The sequence below is a fragment of the Arabidopsis lyrata genome (assembly GCF_000004255.2).
Source record: "Arabidopsis lyrata subsp. lyrata unplaced genomic scaffold ARALYscaffold_8, whole genome shotgun sequence".
Taxonomy (NCBI): domain Eukaryota; kingdom Viridiplantae; phylum Streptophyta; class Magnoliopsida; order Brassicales; family Brassicaceae; genus Arabidopsis; species Arabidopsis lyrata.
Genome location: NW_003302548.1, coordinates 19,684,529 through 19,706,172, shown reverse-complemented (window position 1 = coordinate 19,706,172; position 21,644 = coordinate 19,684,529). Strand labels below are relative to the sequence as shown.

The 21,644-nt window shown below is 32.7% G+C and overlaps 2 protein-coding genes across 2 annotated transcripts; both read right to left on the bottom strand.

Annotated features, from left to right (window-relative positions):
* Positions 1-4,276: 4,276 nt before the first annotated feature.
* LOC9300778 (high affinity nitrate transporter 2.4) lies at positions 4,277-7,379 on the bottom strand. The gene is made up of 4 exons (XM_002864656.2): positions 6,617-7,379; positions 6,029-6,380; positions 5,526-5,641; positions 4,277-5,052 (listed from the first exon to the last, which is right to left on the bottom strand). Exons 1-4 carry the CDS (start codon positions 7,072-7,074, stop codon positions 4,386-4,388), a joined length of 1,593 nt encoding a protein of 530 aa, XP_002864702.1. The 5' UTR covers positions 7,075-7,379; the 3' UTR covers positions 4,277-4,385.
* Positions 7,380-10,158: 2,779 nt separating this feature from the next.
* LOC9300777 (P-loop NTPase domain-containing protein LPA1 homolog 1) lies at positions 10,159-14,361 on the bottom strand. Its single transcript, XM_021015930.1, has 8 exons — positions 14,092-14,361; positions 13,823-14,004; positions 12,877-13,199; positions 12,512-12,593; positions 11,955-12,377; positions 11,134-11,874; positions 10,894-11,001; positions 10,159-10,794 (listed from the first exon to the last, which is right to left on the bottom strand). Exons 2-8 carry the CDS (start codon positions 13,994-13,996, stop codon positions 10,426-10,428), a joined length of 2,220 nt encoding a protein of 739 aa, XP_020871589.1. The 5' UTR covers positions 13,997-14,004; positions 14,092-14,361; the 3' UTR covers positions 10,159-10,425.
* Between the last annotated feature and the right edge of the window lie 7,283 nt (positions 14,362-21,644).

Genomic DNA, 21,644 nt, shown 5'->3' with positions numbered 1-21,644 from the left:
TGTCGATCCAAAGATGTCAAAAAAAAAAAAAAACAGCATTTAATAGTAATGGCAGAAAAATTATTATTGAAATTTGAAATAAACATATTATTTTTCTTGCCTAATGTAGCTACCAATACGTGCTTAATTATTATTTAAGTACGTTTTATACGTATACCACATCTGTGTTGAGTTTTGTCTGACACATGTGATGCAAGTATTTTTAAGAGCATTGAGTAAATCAGAAAAAACGGATCTATCCCTTTCTTATTTATGAATTAATTTTGGTTTTGATTTTAAAATATTTATCTTCGGAACCGTGAGGTTTTTTTTTTTTTTTTTTTTTTTTATCAAGTATTAAGTGTTTTCTTTTTCCTAAAAAAAGTTCAAGCAACTTTCGTAAGGTTGAAGGTTTTTTGGTCAGAAAATAAACTTTCTTTTTTTGATGAATGTAAAATTTATCAACCTATGCATCCTTTAGTATAAAGTTTTGAAAATGGAGAGAATAAAAAGAGAGCAACAACTTAAAGTCAGAAAATCAATTTTCACACTTTTGTTTGACAAATTTTCCTATTTAGTAACAACTTTTATAACATATATATATATATATATAGTCCAAAAAAAATAATATGTATTCTAATTTAAGTGAAATGCAAAAGAAAAATTTTTATTTTTCATTTTGCATAAAGTTTTTGTTAGATAATTAAAGAGTATGAGAAAGAAATGTACAAATACACTTGTAATTCTATTTGGGCTATTAGCAGCCAGCAGCCTGGCATGCTATAAATTAAAGAATGATTTTTGTGGATTTTCTTTAAAATGGCGATAGAGATACGAACGTTGACAGTTGGCATTGGGAATAGCTAAAAAAGCCTAAGAGGCCGTACGTATCAATGAAGGCAAAAAAGCGTCAAAATGTCTTGGATTAATGTTAAGTTGTTTCTTGAGCATTCCATGTGGTCGACTCAGCAAATGAAATACTCCCTCCGTTTCATATTACTTGTCGTTCTAGGTTATTTCACACAAATTAAAAAAACAATTAAAATTATTATTTTACCCTTAATTAATACATTATTTTGTTTGATATAAATAATTAATAAGCTTAAAAAGTAGGATTAAAACTGGAAAATCTGACATAAATGGAGGGAGTAATTGTTATCTTAATATAATTTCCTACAAAAATGCTCTAACGTTTCTGAATTTATGTGAATATATATTGTTTATTCATGGGTTATTATATAACTTTCCACCTAACAATGAAACGAAATGATAAGTTGACTTCCTTAAATTTTCCTTATATAATCTTGTGTCATCTCATTCTCAATATATACGCTCTAAGAACATGAATATCGGTTGAAATGTTGAGTATCTTAGACAAATCTTAGGATTAAAGTTGATTAAAAATAATCAAACCAACATCTTAAAGCTAAGATTTGTATCTAAGTTAAGATGTTTTTCTTAACTTAAGATGTTGCAAGGTGTCACATTGTGATTGATTAAAAAAACAAACAAAAGAAGAATTTGCAACTCATCAAGAAGCTTGCCGTAAAGATGTCGAGCGTACTTTTGGAGTTTTGCAAGCTCGATTTGCCACTGTAAAAAATCCGGCTCTTATTTGGGATAAGGTAAAAATAGGAAATATTATTCGAGCATGTATAATATTTCACAATATGATAGTAGAAGACGAACGAGATCGGTATACTCAGTTTGATACTACCGAATTCGAACAAGCGGAATCTGCAGGAAGTTCACATGTGGATTTCACATATTCTACAGATATGCCTTCAAATTTCTTCGATATGATGGCCAATAGAGGTCAAATTCGTGATCGAGGTATGCATCTACAATTGAAGAAGGATTTGGTCGAGCATATATAGACAAAATATTCCAGAAATTAAGTTTAAAACATTTGTGCTTTATGTTATTTATGTTATAAATTGTATCTCATGTATGTTTTAATTTTTTTAATTTGCAACAATTATTAAATTTTCTATAATTATAAATTTTATTTTTATATTAATATTTTTTTTTCTAAAAACCACATGTTAAGAACCTACTATTAATCACACAAAAACATTAACCCAAAAATACTATCTCTTACCAATCACTTTTACAAATATATTACTTAAATATTCCTAAAATTTATTTCTAAGATACTACCAATAATCATGCTGTAAAGTCTAAATAGTTATATCCGCAAATGCTTAAAATAACTATTCTATCGACAATTGTTGATGATATATTTGTACACTAAAGGTATCTTGTATTGTCTGCTATCATCAATAAATTTTTTGTAGAATAGTCTTATATTTTGTTTTGATCGCTCTATACTCGTCACATTTTGTTTTGGCAACTATAGATTTTAAAAAGTAGTTAAAGTCTTATAGGTTTTCGAATTAACCATCATTAAAAAGGTGAAATCTTTTCTTCTTGTAATGGTTTTAGTTTTATATACATATTTTTATACGTAGGGAAGGTAACTAAAAAAGTCCAATTATAGGTTAAGAAATTCAAAAATTGCGGCAAAGTCAAACAAAAAAAAATTGTCTCAAACAATCTTTCATTACGGGAGTAATGGCCCATTGACTTCTCAACTTTATTTGATGTTTATGGCTCAACTTGGTAGACTGCTAAGTTTAAAATGTATATGTAAAACAAATAACGCAAGTAGAGTATATTTCTTCATCAAATTACCATAGTAAAAACTTAATTATCTATGATTCATATTATTTTTTTGTGGAACTCTTTGTGTAAGAAAAAAACGTAAAGAGACAAAACAAACAATTTTGATAATTTCTTAACTTTGGCAATAGAAATTTTACAAAGAAGTGAAGAACTAAAGCTCTATTGGCCTAATGAAAAGCTATGCAAATTTATATTTCAGTTATTGTCTTTTCCTTATGTTAGTCCTGTTCAGGTTGTAATTTGTTTGATATAGGAAAAATACAACGAATAAGACAAATTAAAAGATTCAGATAAGTTTTTAGATTGGATTTTTCAATTTGGTTTGGATTTCGTAGATACGGGCTTTTGAAGTGAACATCACTAGTATAGACTTCAAGTGGCTTAATTCAAAAGTAAACGGTGTGAATAGACTAGAGTCAAAAGTTGTAGGTTAAAAAGAGATTTACTTTTTATTCAGCGTGAATAAATTGGACTCCTTTTTTGTAAAATTTCATCAGAAATTTTAGTTCATATAATAGTAGCTCCAATGACGGCAAATTTCAGGTAACAATGAACGAGGGATTATTCACCAGAAAAGTGGTTGATACTTAAATTTCTGATAGGTGCTAATTATTGACTTGCTTAAATACATTAATGGTAGCTTAATTGACTTATCTGTTAAAGTACTACTTTTTAAAACCGTACAGATCACAGCATTGGGTTCTGTCCTTATGATGCGGAAGATGCACGTCCAGTCTCCTCTCTGACTGTAATCCTCATCATTTTACATATCTTGTTATCGTATGTAAGTACTAGTTAAAAATGAACTAAACGGATATAATATTTTTGTTATGATTTGGTAATACAATAACTATGATGAGCAGAATGAAACAAAAGTCGATTTCCAACAACGAGACTAAAAACTGTTTCCTAGTTTTCATTTTCGGTATTCGACCCATAACTCCACAGATAATTGCAGACCACATATTATATATATGAGAGATAAGCAAAGATATGATATGTAAAGAATGATAATCCTGTAAATAAGTTGTGGGGTTTAGTTAATCTATATATGTGCACACAACAAGAAAACATACATCATCATTATGTTTGTGTTTTCACAAAGCAAGCTCCCTCAACAAAATTCACTATAGCCAATATGGTTCCGCCACTTTTAATAAGAACCATCTGAAAGTAAATCATAGGATTGACTTTTGCTGAACATTTTACTTGATTGGCCATTACAAAATTTACATGACTACCATAAATTTTCATACTAGTTTAGTTTAGATATGAGATTATCCGGTTGGAAGGAATTGCCGGAAGGCCCGCAACAAAAGTAATATTAGTGTGGGCTATAATAAACTGAAATCTAAATGGGGTGAATGGGCTTCCTGAAAAGTCCATACCACACAGTGTTTTGAACATTGAATATTGAGTTATATTAAAACAAAAAATGCCACATGAGCTAGAGAAGTGATCTAATTTGGCTCGATGTGATATTTTGAACACTCACTGATTATGGTACAAGAAACTAGTATACGCTGAGTTCGCAGCTCAAACAAATTAATCGACGTGATACTGACAACAAGTAATAAAATTTTAGAAACAAGTAATATAATTGTTTCGAAATTACATAAAGAGTATAGCATATCTCTTTTAAATAAATTAAACATGTAATTCGATCAACTAATTACACATTTGGAGCAATAGCAACTGATACACAACACATTTAAAAACTCTTAAACGTGTTCCGGCGTAGCAGAAGGAGGAGATGGTGCAGAAGCCACGCGCCGTCCACGCTCCGATCTACTATTGACGGCGAACTTTAAACTCCCTTCATGCATACCCTTTTGCTTCTCCGGCTCTGTCCACTCTTTCATGTAGTAATACTCCTCCGTAGACTTCACTTCATCTTCCGTGGAAGGCAAAAACATGCTTCCCCATTGCGGGAAATGCACTAATGTGACGGGTAATGTACACGCCATTATCATCACCCCCATCCACGTGAGCCCTTGTTCCGTAGAGAAAGTTGAGGTCGAGAAGAATACAAGCTGGGTCAAACCAGAGCCGAAGTTTCCTCCGGCTCCAGTAAGACCAGAGATGATGCCTAAGGACCGGCGTGAGATGAAAGGTATGATGGCAAAGGTGGCTCCACAAGCGGCTTGAGCCCCGAGAGAGAAGAGGATCATGAAGACAACCGCGGTCGGGAGCGTCGTGGCTCGGCCTAGCCAAAGGCAGAAGAAACCGCCTAAGGTTTGGATGATCCATAGGGTCCAGAGACGGCCTCTCATGCCGAAGCGTCTAGCGGCAATGTCCGACGCCCAACCACCAATAGGACGAGCAAAGAAGTTTGCCATACCAAAGCTTGCCGCGATTATACCGGCCGTGTGAAGCTTAAGATGGAACCTGCAAAAATGGTCGTCATGTATATTGAGTCTTTCTTATCCATAGACGTAATTTATATATTTGAGGTCTAACGGGTAACACAAAAAAATGAAGGTAGTGGATTTACGAAAACTAAGAAATGTAAAGAAATTTCATTTTCAGTAGAAGAAATTAATGTTTTGGCTAAAAATATTGGTGGTAAGTAGCTCAATAATCGAGCCATTTGAGCATGCAAGGTATCAACAACTACTCGACTTTGAGTTTTTATTGTCTACTATAGTTATTAGTTGTCACTTAATTAACACGGCGACCTTATTGTTATAATATAATTGATTTTAATTGACAAAACCTCGTATATATATATATTGGTATAATACACTTGTACTATGCTCAGATCTGACTATGCTAAAAGCAATCAAACCTTATTGTTGCTTGTTTATACTTTAGAGACTAAAGGATTCATTCAATAAATACTAGTTTTAATAATTATATACCTGTCGAAAAAGTACTCAGCGATGACGTTATCCGTTGTGAGCTCTACTCCCATGGAGTATCCATATAGCAGCACGAAAACCCATGTCCTATAGTTCGTGATTGCGTACCATAAAACCTGGTAAAGTTTTCCACCAGAAAACTGTGAGTCTTAACCAAATAGAAATATCTTAAACAAAAGAAAAAATGGAAAAAAATCTAAGGAGTATAATTCTATTTAGAGATGATATTATAATCACTTAGGTCTAAGGATTCCGCTTTTCTATATGAAAACGTATGTAGATCTTCATTCTTTTTTTCTTTAAGTTAGTTGAATTGTTTACTTGGTTTAATTTATTGCCTCTATCTAAATGTTAATCTAAGATCTATATTAGAACAGCCATTTATGTATATACCATGAAAAGTATATATAATTAGACAACGATCTGCAGACCCTAATATATAAGATTAAGAATCAAAGGATCCAAGAAGAAGTTAACATTTATTTCATTTAAGTACTAATTACCTTTGAGAACTTGTCTTTAGTAACAGCACCTTTCTTCTCGAGTGTGCTTCTATTACCATCCGGGAGGTCTTGTCCTAAAGTCAAGACCAAGATCCCCATGATGATGTGCATCCACCCGGGGACAAAGAAAGCCATCCTCCACGCCGTGAAGGACGTGGACCCTAACCGTCGGATGATCTCATAGACCATCGGCATGAGCAACTGCGTGACCCCACCGCCCATGTTCCCCCATCCGGCCGCTGTCCCGTTCACTAGACCTATGATCTGACCATTGAACATTGTGCTCATCCAGTATTGGCATGACACGAAAGTCGCGAGGCAGAACCCGATCATGAACCTCACCGTTATGTACCTATGGCCAAAATATTGTTAGATATCTACATAAAAACTAATCCATTATATAAATCACTTTACTTCTTATTAATTAATTTTGAGATATAATCCTTTGAGTCTTTAGAAAAAGGCTTTTAAGATTGGTTTACTAATCGTATATAACTTGTACATATATATAGGACAATCTCAAAATAAGTGAATTGTTACTTAATCTTAAGGTTTTTGCGCAATTTTACAATTTACAAGCATGCTTACCCGCCGGCATTAGCAACGAACGACATGGAGAAGACGGTCGGAGCAGAGAGCATGACGAGGAAAGCGCAGCCATAACGTGGCCCAAGGAGATCACAAACAGCTCCCATAACAAGCCTAGAGAAGATACTGCCAGAGACAGAAGCAACACCAGCATTTCCAACATCTTGTCTGGTAAGATTAAGGTTATCTCGAATGATGGGGACAAGAGGAGCAGCAGCGAAAGTGGAAATGAAGCAAGTGAAGAATGAGATCCAAGCAAGATGGAAAGTTCTCATGTGTGGAGCTTCAAAGGATAAGAGTTTGAAGACTTTGGCTTTGTGTTCGGTGTCCACGGGGAGAGAGAATTTTGCTGATGTGTCGGAAGGAACCACCGGAGACTCGACGGAGAATGCATAGCTTTGTTCTCGGCCGGTGACTCCGTGCATTGAGCTTCCCGGTTCACCAAAACCATCAGCCATTTTGTATTTGTTTTTTTTTTGTTGTTGCTTGTGGTCGTGTGTTTAGGGAACAAGGAGAGAATGGTTTATATAGAGATACGAAGGTTGACTTCGTAAGAGCCGATGGAGAATCGAAAAGGCTATAATAAGTGGGATCCGTTTTACGTATATGATACTATAATAGTAGCGTTCTTAACGATAATTAATTATTCAAAGTTGTTTATGTAAGAGTGATTACAATTATACAAGTTGTGTCTTTATATTAATAGTATGGAATATTCACTTTCGCCGCGAGCATGCATACACGAGAATTTAGCCTGCTCATACGTCCCAAAGGTTCACTTTCACTTAGATTCCAATTTAGTATTTATCAACATGATATTACTAAACTGTCCATATCTCGGATTTTTTTTTTCTTTTCAAAGGAAAATACTACAATACAGAAAATCCTCCTTACAGAGATTACTATAAGTATAATAAAGATCGGTGGTATAATTTGAAACTCTATATGTCGCACAATGTAGTCCCTTTTGTATAGATTCCTTTTCTTTCTAAGGGTTTTTCCTTAGATAAAAATAATTAAACAAGAGTCTTACAGAAAAAGATCATTTAATACAAATATATATATATATATATATATATATATATATATATATATATATATATATATATATATATATGATCATAAGTTTATAACTATAGCTCTAATCATGGAGTAAACTCACGATATTTTATTAGGTGGGTTTTAATTCCTTGAAGTTTGTAAGCTTACAATAGACTTCGGAGATTAATTTAAAATTTGTCATTTACAATTTTTTTTGGTAATGAGCTTTTTCTACATGATGGGATGCAATAATCAAATCCATATTCATACATGTGAACGATTCCGGTGGGTCCTTCCTCTCTATGCGACTATGTCTTTGCATGAATTCAAAGGTTCCGTTCGATAAAATTTTAAATTTGTTAACATAATACTATGGTGTTATAGAAAGAAACAAAATATAGAGATTCTCACTTATTAAACTATAGTTGTGATGATGTAATCAGATCCCTAATTATGCTTAGGAAGATTGTAACAGCAGAATAACAGTTGTACTTTCACAATTAAAAACCTTTTTTCTTAAGAAACCCGGAGGAAACGTGCAACAGTGCTATAGTTTGATCTTTTTTACTTTGTAACAAAATCAAATTCTACATGGCCAGAAAAGAACCATATCAATCCTTCGATAACCATTTTTCGAAAGATTAATCTCCCAAATAGCAACAGATAAAATTATAATGGGTAACCGAAAACTTTTTTCTAATTTGCAGTTTTGTGCTTTGTTTTTTTTTTTATATAAGAGAAATTTTTATTAAAATAAATATATTTTGCATAAATTATTTTGTATGTACAAGTTGTAGAATGATGAGTTATCTAAATGACGTATGATCATAATTCATAAACATATATTTAAACTGGATCATGAAAGTAATTTCTGAAGAAAAGATAGAAGCCAAAAACTACAAAAATTAAGAATCTTATATTGTCAACTACAGGTAGCAACATGCTAGTTACGATGCCAGCAGATTTACAGGCGTATGTACCAAAATGTGAATTATACGTGTCTCTAAGACTAAAGTGGTCCAACGATTCCAAGCCAGATTCTCTGGATTCCATTAGATTATAGAACTAAATTCGATGATGCATCTTATATTATTTTCTCATCGAGTTCATCTTAAGTTTAAACTTTAAACCATTATATACAATTATAAATCAATTACGGAATTTAATTTTTGACAAGGCATTTGAAAACAATTCCAAAATGTCCACATATATAATTTGTTTTTGTCCTTTTCCATCCCAATTCCTTTTGGAATCTATACAGCTTTATGAATTTATGATACATTTATTTTTTTGTTCTCATGCAGGCCATTGCGACCTCAGCCATATTTACACACTTTCATTTTTCAGTTCATTGCTCAACATTTAAAGATAAACTAGCACTAACTACAATTATCTAGTTAAGTACTGTATGAGTTAATATTTTTACCCATATGTTCAAGTATTTTGTGAAGAGTTTATTCTTACCTTTCTATTTACTGTTTTTCACTTAAACGTAAAAAAAAAAAAAAACAATTTTTGGGTTCATCCCTAAGGGTGAACTTCTCTTATTCACCCCCTCTTTAAGTAGCCAATCAAAATTTACCACATAATCTAATTAAATAAATAAAAATAATTAATATTATCTATAAAAAACAATTCATTAAAACTCTCTCAATTGATTTAATTATAAAATCTAAACCCTAACATTTATCTTATAAACCCAAACCGACGTAAAATTTCATGTAATTGTAAAATCTAACCCTAACCACTATTTTATAAACCCAAACCGACATATAATTTCATTTAATTGTAAAATCTAAACCCTAACCACTCTTTTATAAACCAAAAGCGACATAATATTTTGTTTAATTGTAAATCTAAAGCCTAAACCTCATCTATAAACCCAAATCGATGTAGAATTTTGTTTAATTGTAAAATCTAAACGCTAATCACTCTTTTATAAACTCAAACCGACATATGATTTCGTTTAATTATAAAATTTAAACCCTAATCCATATTTGTAATCCCAAACCAACATATAATTTTGTTTAATTGTAAATCTAAACTCTAATCACTTCTTTATAAACCCAAACCGACATAATTTTGTTTAATTGTAAAATATTTAACCCTAATTCAAATTTATAAACCCAAACCGATATATAATTTTGGGTAAACCCAAGAGTTTTATTTTTAATGAATTTATTTGTTTATTTATTTAGATAATATTAATTATTTTAATTTATTTAATTAAATGACATGGCAAATTCTAATTGGTTAATTAAGAGGGGATGAACCCAAGAATTGTTCAAAAAAAAAACAAATTAATAAAAAATATTAGGGTTAAATATTTCTGTCAAATGTCATGAATACAGAAAATATTAGAACCAACTTTATTTCTGTCAAATGTCATGAATACAGAAAGTGACATGAATTTGAATAACCCTGATACTCTATTTGTTTGCAAACGCTCAATTACGTAGAAATTTATAAACTGGAGTCGTCAATGTTAAGATCGAAGACAATAAAATTGAAGTACAGTATTTACATTTGGGATCAAGTTATAATCTAAAGCCTTGAATCATTAAAAAGAAAAAGAAAAAAAAAACAAGCACTTTATAGACCCCCAAATTTGTGCAAGTTCGAGTTAAGACTATACACACAGTCACATACACACATAAAACTTAAACTAAAGACTAAAACCAGAATGCTTTATCAAGAGGGGGGAAAAAAAAGAGACTAAACCAGAGAAATATCAAACTAAGGAATTTACTAGCAAGTAAAGCAAAAGATCATGGGGCACCCAAGAGAATCGCATCACCCAAACCCGACCCATGTTTTCCAATGGCCGAGATGCTTAGAGAACGTTTCCTCATCTTTTCTTTACCCAACCAGAGTCTTGTGTTCCCGTTCTCGCATGTGAGCAGTGATGCGCATAGCTGAAGCGGCTCGACAAGCTGCTGGTTCGCGGTCCGCAGAAAAAGGTCTAAGTTTTGTATGTACTTGTCTTCTTTTGTTGCTTGCTTGTGTTTTTTTTCAGACATTATTGCAATCGTATCTCGTGACTCTTCCTCGTCATCCGTCCAGTAGTTTTTGTCTTCCATTGCAAGATCATCGTACTCTTCATCTGACTTTGTTGATTGCTCATCAACCGAACCCACCTGTAGAGATTACCGCAAGAATCTTATTAAATCAACCACAAGGCCTCAGGGTTACCACTTCATTGCATATGAACACATAAATGAGTAAGAAAACTTTACCTCGTCATGGTCTCGCTTGTTATCGTCATCGCTAAAATCTGTATCTGGCTCGGGAGGATCATCCTCGACTTCTTCATCGCTCCCATGCACCGACTGATCCTCCTTAAGCTGTTAGGAGAGAAGATACAGAATCATTAAACAACTTTCCACATACGAATCACACGAGAGAGAATAGTTTTAGAGATCACACGAGAGAGAATAGTTTTAGAGATCACACGAGAGAGAATAGTTTTAGAGTACCTCTTTAGAAGTTCCTTCAGACATCCTAGGCGAGCTGCAGCAAGAAGAGTAATACCGACTGCTAGTTTCAGCCACATCAGCTCTAGAGTCATCTACACTCCCAGCGCGGCTCGTGGCTCCATCACTAGGCCAAGCACTGATCCCAAATAGACCAAACTGAAGATTTACTGGTTCGGCTTTCTGTAGGTATCCATAGACCGGGTGCTCCATTCCATTTTCTTCCATCATCTCATTACAAAAGACTGGCTTTCCGCTCTCATCAACCTTACCACTAACAGGCCAAGTTCTTGCGAAAGTGCCATCAGTATTGAGAAGAGCCATTAGATGCCGAGAAGAACCTTTTCTTTGGATCAGCTGAAACATTCCTTTGGAACTCAACGAATTGGCAGTACACTGGTTTCTGTACTCATCATCGATCACTGAGACAGTATTGGTGGTAGCATCATAGAGCTGCTCTCCTGCTTCTCGCCTACGCAGGCAACTGAAGACTGTCGCGTGGATCGCAGCCACACTCTTGTCGACATTGGTATTGTTTATCTTGGGAACTAGGTGTTTGTCAGCTCGTTTACAAAGGTAATCCTGTATTGTTCTGATGTTACGTATATATTTTACATACTTGTTTTTCTCTGGGTCCAGGGTCATGTACTTAGCTCTAACTGCAAATCGTTCCAAGTGTTTCTCCTCGTTTGCGATGTATACCATGAAAGGAACTATCGAAGGATGCTTTTTCATTAGTCCCATCTGCAAGCAAGGAAGAAGTTAGAATTATATTTCACACTTACAAAACCAAATGTGTTAAAAGAGAACAAATTGGGGCTTACCACAAAGTTGAGGCTTAAGTGGACACCTTCAACAACAACAGACTCATTCTTTTCTTCCCATGCGGTAATGAGCCTATCGAGATTGTCAATAACCATTTCACTTTGAGCCTTAAATCCTTCTACAGCCATTTGCTTGGGACTTAACAATACAGGGGTGGTTGATTTTGATCCAACATCAGTCTGTTGAGTATTATTAGCCTTCACACCTTCAGAGGCCTTCGCTTTTTCGTTCTCAATACTATCCAATCTTTTGGCTCTTCTTCTTTTGGCTTTTGACTCAGCAACTGCCACGGGGTCAAGGTACTCTCCAGCATGGTATGTTGAAGCCCATAGCAAAGGATTCTGCTTTTCATCAACGAAACTCCTCATCATGTGACGGATTGAGTCGGTTGAGACCACCGTTGTAATCCCAAGCCTACTTCCCTGTCAGAAAAACAAAATCCAGTATTGTAAAGCCACTAGTACCGCACAGCAGAACCTAACCAAATATCGAATATAACAAAACAAAAGAGTGAAGTATCTTATGTGTCAATCTAAAACCATGTGATGAAATATACCAAAAGTGCGGAGAGTGTAGATTTGCCACAGCCACTAGTACCGCACAGCAGAACAGTCACAGATTCTTTCCTTTCTCGGATTCTGTAGAAAATGATAAGAATTTTTAAATGATGTGTGAAGTCAAAGAAGATCAAATGCAGTGCAGTTACATCTATAAATGGCATGACTAATGTATGGAAGCATTGAATAATGCAAGAAAGGATGAAGCAAAACACATAACAGAGTTCACATAACTTTAATGACAATTCAATATAATAAAATCTGACTACAGTTCCTATCATATATATACCCATAATGGCTATAAAGTCTAGAGAATTTATTATTAGTAAAGCAATATCTAAGTTGCTAAAGGTAAGAAATTTACCTGCACGCCAGAATCAAGTCTGCCCTTTGGTCATGACCCACATACTTATATTCAGCCAATGCATCACAGACAACGTTAACGAATATATCCCGCGAAACAACAACCGTTGTTCGCCTTTTGTACACTTCAAACGGCTTACTTTTACTCTTATCAACATCATCAGTAGCCAAACTGTTAACTTTGTTAGCCTTTTCTACATTAGCACAAGCTGAAGTATCACCTCTCTTCTGAAATTCAGATTCTTCACTATGCGTGGGCGAAAGAGATGGAGAAAGGATTAAAGACCCCTCACTTCTTATTAACTCAAAAACCCTGCGGCTAATCTGCCCACAACACAAACGAAAAAAAAAAAGAAAAAACAGAAGTTCAGGATCAATCAAAATCAAAAAGGCATGAATAGTACCAACAACCACAGGTTTTTGCAACTGAAAGAAGAGCCACAAATCAGAACCACCATACAAAATCATAACCCTTCGAAAGATACCAAGCAAGCTCATGAATAACCAACATTGAAACACACAAAATAATGGGTGCAGTGGCAACAACAGTCAACAAAATCAGAACACAACCAAACTTAGCTCAAAGATTAGTAACAGCCACGATAATCCAAATTAGACCATGTCGGTCGACACAATAATGCCAAATTACAAAATTCAGACGAGCCTGCTTAATCCACAGTAATGCCAAAGAAATATAAAATTAGACCATGTCGGTCGTGCACAGTAATGTCAACTAACGAGATTAAGACCAAAGTGCTTAGTCCTGTTCAATTCCAGACACATCACTGTTCCAGAATCCAGAAAAAAGCCAATTCGTTATACATAAAAAAAAACACACACACACGAAAATAGTCCCAAACTAATAAACGACAAGAATAAAAGTTCTTAATGATGAAAGCGATGTTTTTTTTTTTTTTTTGGTTTGAAAGTGTAAAATCGAGGATCACCTTGAAGGCGTGACGGGCTTTGCATCCCATAAGCTGAAGAGTACTCTGCAGAACAGGACGCGTATACCTAAACGAATCTTTCCAATTCCCGGTACCGTCTTCTTCCACCGTCGCCGCCGCCGTATCAACACCGTCGACCACCACTATATACATAACCTTCGTCGTCTCCGTCATATCTCTCTCTACAAAATAAAACGAATCAAAACGAAATTTTGCAACATGCAGGAGACAAATTTCATGAATGCGGGAAAGGAAATAAAAGCGTGTACCTTTAGGGTGGAAATTAAAGAAGCGTGTGGGGAAATTAGGGTTTTTAGAATCAGAGATTGAGAATGTATCACTTGTTGTTATAAGAAGAAGAAGGAGAAGGAGAAGTAGTTGTGGCCATTTTGTGTCAGCTTTGTTCCACGCATCGCTTCACTAGAGCCTCCACGGGTCTCTCTCTTTAAAGCCCCACCTTCCTCTCTCGTTTCCTTCACAGAGGTCAATTATAAAAGGTTTTTTTTTTTTTGTGTATTTTGGCCTATTTTTTTGGGTTCGTTTCTTAACTCAACCAGTATTTTTCTTTTCCTTAACATTGTTACGCTTAACTTTTTTATTAATCAAATTACTCCCTTTTAGACATATTCAAACATCCGGTTTATATCTGGTTTAAATAAATAAAAGTGTATTTATCCAACCTAAATTATATACATATTGAATCAAAATGTAGGGGTAAAATCCTAGGAGTTATAATTTTAGTTGGTTATAGATAAATTTTAATCCTAGGAGTTCAAATTTCGGTTAGTATTATTATTTTTAATTTTTTATAACCAAGTATTTCGCCGACCCCATGGATCCGGTCTTTGTCAACATTTAATTAGGATCTAATTCTTAGGAGACAAAGTATGTCTTTCAAAAAAAAATACTAGTTGTTACTATTGAATTTAAAATCTATGATCTCAGTTTGTGTACAAGAAAAATTTTAAACTTTGTTTTTGTTCGCAAATGAACTTATGTGTTGAAAATGAACGGATCATAGATTTGACTAGGCCTGGGCAAAAAAACCGTACCCGAGTACCCAAACCGAAACCGACCCGAAAAAACCGGTTCGGGGCGGATACGGATATTAGCTATTTATCCTATTAGGTCTAGTATTGCCGTACCCATGGGTATAGGGTAAAACCCGATCCGAACCCGATACCCGAACGGGTACCCGATTACCCGAAATTACTTATACTTATACATATAAAAACTTTATATATATGTAATATTTGAGCTAAATACATTTATATCCAAATATCCGAGAGTAATTACCAAAAATTAAATGCACTTATATTTAAATATTTAAGACTAAATATATTTATACGCGAGATGCTTGTAAATTTTTTAAATATTTGGACAAAATTCCGGTTATTCGGATAAATTTTTGGGTGAAACTCGGATATTTGAGTAAAATTGCGTACTTCGGATATTAGAGTAAAATTTCTGGTAAAATTCGGGTATTTGGTAAAATTTTGGGTATTTGAGTATAAAATACCCGAACCCGATGGGTGCCCGATTTTTTCGGATATTTAGCGGTTCTAAAAATTTAAACCCGAACCCGATTGGACCCGAACCGAAACTGAACCGATATTTTAGATTTATCCTATTGGATCCTAAACTCCTCTACCCGAAAGACCCGTATCCGATCGGGTTTTACCCGAACCCGACCCACATACCCGAATGCCCACCCCAGATTTGACCTCAATTGTTGAACAACTTTTTTGGCAAAACATTTAATGCATCATTAAAATGGTAGATTTCGTAATATATTTCTACTCATTCTAAAATAAAGATTTTCCTTAAAAATATGAAAACACATTGACAATTGACAGTGAGATGACCCACAGATTTGTGATTATATACAGAAAGGAACTGATCATAAGATGACCCACAAATCCACAATACACTCTTCAATTTAAACATACGAAATCGTTAAATCAGCAATGTTGCCTAACCAGAAAAAATTTCTATTTTTATTTTCGTTAACATAAATGACATAAACAGATTAAAAATGGTACTTTGCAAATTTATACATTTCATAAAAACAACAGAGGCGTTTTGGATAAAGTTTTTTGTTTCACAATATAAGTCGTTTTCGAGTTTCAATGCAAATTATATATTACTTTAATATTTTATGATTATTTATATTATACAGTTTTTTTTATAATTTGTTAAACTTTTAAAAAGTAAATCTTCTTAATCGTCGTCCTTTTACCTAAAACGACTTATATTATAAAACGGAAAGAGTATATTTATATTTTAAAAACGAACTTAACTGAATATTCAGCCACATGATTCATATAATCAAAACTTAACTGTGTTGACTTTTTCATAAGTCTTCCTGGGACAATAATTCTTTCTTAAAATGACGAAATTCGCCCTCATCTCCAGCGTAAATTACGTGTACAAATTGTTGTAGCAGGTCTTAGATCAAAGGGTGTTTTAGGAAAAACGAAGAAAATGTTTCATGGGCATCTTGATCGTTAAAGGCCATCTTGTGGACCCATTAGACGACGATCAAAACAGGGGTAAAATTGTAATTACAGTGAAAGAACAAGGACAAAGGTGACTGGGTGAAAAGGAAAGAAAAAGACCGAAAAGGACAAGGAAGGAGAGGGCCATGACTTGGGTCAGAGGACAAACCAAACGTTACATCCATGAATGTCTTTACTAAGAGCCATCAGTGGACCCTTTCAATTATTTGTTAAAAATTTGTTATGGGAGTTTTATAGGTTTTTTTGTCTTTTTAATGTGTTTCGTACAATTAAAACTAATAAAATATCAATCAATATCAATCAATATCAAACAAATCAGCTTGAGAATTACACAATTTAAAAACAAACTTTAGGAGAACAAAGAAAACAAACATTGCAAACACAGAAGTTTATATAGCGCGCAATTGTTAGATTTCCACTTGGCCACATGGATATGAGCCCTTGCTTTCGGCCTATTTGCATACCCGGAGAGAGAGTCTATCTGTGGGCTGCACCTCCCCAAGGGGATTAGTCTGGGCCTCTCCATAGGTCTGAGATTCCCCTGAGTTATCAAAAAAAAAAAAAAAAAAGGGTTCAATCATCCTTACAATTTTGTTGTTTTTAGGGGGATTCTCCAAATATGTGCTCACACCATTAATATCAGATTCGAACAATCTACAAGTCGGTAAATGTATCATGTATGTGGACACAACTGGCCAAATCAAGGTTTCTAGTTTACAATGGAAAGGTGATAAATGTGTTTTTCTTTTTCTTTTGCAGGAATTTTAGGAGTACGACTATCATTATTTTTGCTTGTAAGTTTTAGTTTTGCCTACCAAAAATAAAAAGAACAGATTTTTTTCTTAGAAACAAGTCTAGGTAATTATGTTGTTTCCAATTTTTTATAGTCCAGTTCATTATAAGAAAAGAACTCCTGAATTTGTTTTGAAGATTTCAATATATGAATTTGTTACGCTTATACGTGGCTTGTAACTGGTTCTTATAATGACCCCACCACTAAGTTTCAAGTTCAAAAACATGCGCAAAAGGGGAAAATTCCTAAAAAAAATTATTTAATATTTGCCAGAAAAAAACCTGAACTTTTTTCGATGTCGGAAAAAAATTCCAACTAATTTACCCTTGACAAAAAAACCCGAACTATTGTTTTCTTCCAATTTTCTCTCATCTCCGTTACGGCCGTTAACGCCGTCGTTGAGGCCGTTACTATTTTTAGAAAAATTCCTTTAAAAAACCTAAGTTATTTAATTTTGCCAGCAAAATATCTGAATTATTTTTTTGTTGCCAGAAAAATACACAGATCAAGATTTTTCTCTTTTTCTTTTATTTCATTAACAATGTAAGGTGGTTAGACCTCATAACTTTATGTGTTCTCTTGAACCTCATACAAATTCTCACTACAATTATATTAATCGATTTTTCAATTTTCCAATTAGAACAAATCTCTCAATTACATTAGTTGATTCCCTAATTTTTTAACTAGAACAAAAAAAACATAATTAGATTAGTCGTTTTTTTTAGCGTTGAGTTGGTTTGATTAAGCTAGCTTTACCTTTAATTTTGGTGGATTTTGCTTGATTGGAGTATTTTTTTTTTGCGATTTATGTAGAGAATTTTTGAAGATCTACCAAGATTATTGGGGCTCTTATGAAATTTAGTGTTCCATTGTTGATGATGTCCCAAAATTTGTAAATTCTGAATAGATCCAAAAACAAATCTAATTTAAAATTTTGAAAATCGACTAATCTATTTGTATATTTTTGTTCTTAAATTTAATTGTCATAAGTAATAGTGAAAAATGAAAACTTTTATGAGGTTCAAGATAACACATAAAAGTTATTAGCTCTCACCATCTTACATTGTTGATGGGAGACAAAAAGAAAAGAAAAGAAAAATGTTGATCTATGTATTTTTCTGGCAACGAACAAATAATTCAGGTAGTTTTCTGGCAAACTTAAATAACTTGGGTTTTTTTCAAGAATTTTCCCAAAAAATAGTAACGGCGTCAACAACGGCGTTAACGCCTGTAACGGAGACGAGAGGAAATTGGAAAAACAAAATAGTTCGTGTGTTTTTTTTGTCTGCGGTAAATTAGTTTGGGTTTTTTTCCGGCATCGAAAAAAGTTCAGGTTTTTTCTGGCAAATATTAAATAGTTGGGGTTTTTTTTAGGAATTTTCCCTACGCAAAAGAGAAAGTCTGTATTTTTTGCATGTTAGAGTACGCAAAAGAAAAATGGACTAAGATACCTAGCTACACAAAGTATGCTACAATGCATGGCTACATATCCGAAATTTAAAAATGTATCCCTAACTATACAAACTATATGTATCGCATGTCTACATATACGAACTATATGTATTCATGTCGCCAACATTACGAACATTTTTTTCCGATACACTTTTCGCCGGAATCCGGTATTGATCAGTTTGATCGGCGTTGACCAACAAAAATATTAAAAAAAAAAAAATTTTAGTTTTTTAAATATTTAGAAAATTATGTTATTGAATCATTTATAATATTGTATAATTAAAAAAATATATACAATATTCAATATAAAAATATTTTGTATATATATTCAATGCATTGATTTTTATAATTAGTTAGTTTCAATAATTTCAAAACTAAACTAAAAATAAAACAAAAACCAATTAGGTAAAATAATTATAAATAGAAAATTTTAAATACTCTCTAGTCTAAAGTTTTTTTTATAATATGTTGTTAATTTGTTTTGTATTATTAAAAGAATTTTTCGTAATAATTTTAGATACAAAAAAATTAACAACATATTATACAAAAAACTTTAGACTAGAGAGTATAGAAAATTTCATATTTACAATTATTTTACCTAATTGGTTTTTATTTTATTTTTAGTTTAGTTTTGTAATTATCAAAACTAACTAATTATAAACCCAATGCATTGAATATATATACAAAATATTTTTATATTGAATATTGTATATATTTTTAATTATATAATATTATAAATGATTCAATAACATAATTTTCTAAATATTAAAAAACTAAAAAAAAAAAAATTGAATATTTATGTTGGTCAACGCCGGTCAAATTGGTCAATACCGGATTCCGGCGAAAAATGTATCGGAAAAAAATGTTTGTGATGTTGGCGACATGACTACATATAATTCATATATGTGGGCATGTGATATATATAGTTTGTGTAGTTAGAGATACATTTTTAAACTTCGGATGTCTGATCATGTATTGTAGCATATTTCGTGTAGCTAGATATCTTTTTCCCTTATTTTAACTTTTAAGTTTGAATTATAATAAAAGTTTTTGTCGTAATTTCGTGTCTTGTAATTTGTAAATGACTTTAAAAAGCGTTAGGTAGTTTCAATTACTTTAAATACAACTATACAACATGTCAAGTTTTTATTGTTCGTCGCATGCAAACAGATCATATTATGAAGCAGCTGAAATTCTTTTCTATTTTTCGTGGTTTGGTTGCTAATGGCCAACTAGATTATTCTTGATTGTTTCGCCCACCATAAAATTTAATACTCAAATTGTCTACTTTTATTTCCTAGTTGGTATTCTCTCTGTTTCAGAAAACACCCTATTTAAGAAATTTAATTTTTCTTTTAAAAATTATCATTAATATCTGATTTAATAAAATTCAACCAATAGTATAAAAGACTGCAGAATTTAAATAGTCAGAAAATATCAAATCATTTATAATTTGCCTAGAAAATTGTAAAACATCCTATAAAATGAAACAAAATCAAATATCTAAAAAATCATATATTTTGAAACAGAGGGAATATTATAAAATGAGTTAAAAGTCTATATAATATGGTTATATGAGCAATAAAAAAAATTAAAAGGGTTACTATATGTATAAAATAAAGATAATAAGAGATGATATTTCATAATCGGCTAACCACTAATTTCGGCTCCATTACTAAGAAATTGGTACCACAATTTGCAAAAGTTCCAGCTAATTAAGGGCTTAATTGGCAAGTGCTTTAGAGTATTTACAAAGCAACAAAATTTCTAAAGATTTGAAATACATCCAACAAGCTTTAGAAGTTTTGGCTTTTATTTTTTTTCTCACAGCCAAAATATTTCCTTAATTTATTTTTTTGGCTGTAGAAAACTTTTTTTCCTAAAGCGCATAATTTTCAACTTTCCAAAATTTTAAATTCTACAGCCAAAATACTACAGCAATAAAATCTACAGCCACAACAAATAAACCTACAGTCATATTTCTACATCAAAAAATGTAAAGCTACAGCTGTTACCAATCAGGCCATGCTTCGCTGACTTTATCTTCATTTTCCGTTTTGACTTCATCTTCATCGTTTTTATTTTCTTTTTCTCTGTTGAATTGTTCCTCTTTTAAAAAGTTTGTTTTTAGTTTTGTATATTTCAACAGCCTAGTACCAAAGTGGCTATCACATCTTATCGAAAACCGAAGCATTAGCATCCAACTTCTTTATAATCGATCGTATATTTTTGTTTTATACATTTTATCCGTTGATCCAGTCAGTTTTGGTAAAAATACACTAAGATGTTATAAAATGGATTTCTTTCCGAAGAGTCATCACATTGTTTAATCCGAATTTGGAAATTTTGACTAATATCCGGAAGTAGTTGACATGTCACTAAACTACCGGATAAATTGATTGGATTGAAACTCAAATTCAAATTTTCTATATAGATGTGATTTTTTGTTTCGAAGGAAGGTCGAATCCCGAAAAGAGTGTTTTCATATCTCACCAACGACTCGACCACAACGTACCATATAAGGATAGTATTTAAGTAATAATAAAAATGAAGATACAAAATTAATCGGAAATTGGCAATGAGAGACTGCGAAAGGTGTTCTAAACCAATGTTAAGAATGGTGCCATCTCGTAACAAAAATGAGAGATATTGGTCTGGTCATGTACTACTATGGCAAATAAATTTGTAGGACGGAAACTAATAGTTCTTTTGTTTTTTTGGAAACTGAAACTGAGCATAGTTGTAAAGAATCTCATGTATTAAATGTCTTCCATCCGAAATCCATAGGCAAACATTTTCTTAATTTAAATTAAAACATATTCTGTCAACAATATACAATATAGTATGATTTAAATTTGGATAGTAACAAAAAGTGATAATAAATTAATAACACTAACCTGTGACAAAAAAAAAAGGTTAATAACACTAACCTAACCTTTAGGTTTATATGTTATAAAATAAGCGATTCTCCAATATATGTATGAGATCTATAATCGAACTTTGTCTAAAATATTAAAATTACATGATTCGATATTTATGAAAATATTTCGATTCGATA

What these genes read in the sequence shown, in the direction of transcription:
- LOC9300778 (XM_002864656.2), bottom strand. Translation starts at nt 7,074, where the DNA reads ATGGCTGATGGTTTTGGTGAACCGGGAAGCTCAATGCACGGAGTCACC. An exon ending in TTCGTTGCTAATGCCGGCGG is followed by an intron (nt 6,381 to 6,616) that starts GTAAGCATGCTT and finishes TTTTGGCCATAG; the next exon opens with GTACATAACGGTGAGGTTCA. An exon ending in GCTGAGTACTTTTTCGACAG is followed by an intron (nt 5,053 to 5,525) that starts GTATATAATTAT and finishes CCATTTTTGCAG; the next exon opens with GTTCCATCTTAAGCTTCACA.
- LOC9300777 (XM_021015930.1), bottom strand. Translation starts at nt 13,996, where the DNA reads ATGACGGAGACGACGAAGGTTATGTATATAGTGGTGGTCGACGGTGTT. An exon ending in AAGCCCGTCACGCCTTCAAG is followed by an intron (nt 13,200 to 13,822) that starts GTGATCCTCGAT and finishes TGTTGTGGGCAG; the next exon opens with ATTAGCCGCAGGGTTTTTGA. An exon ending in GACTTGATTCTGGCGTGCAG is followed by an intron (nt 12,594 to 12,876) that starts GTAAATTTCTTA and finishes CATTTTCTACAG; the next exon opens with AATCCGAGAAAGGAAAGAAT.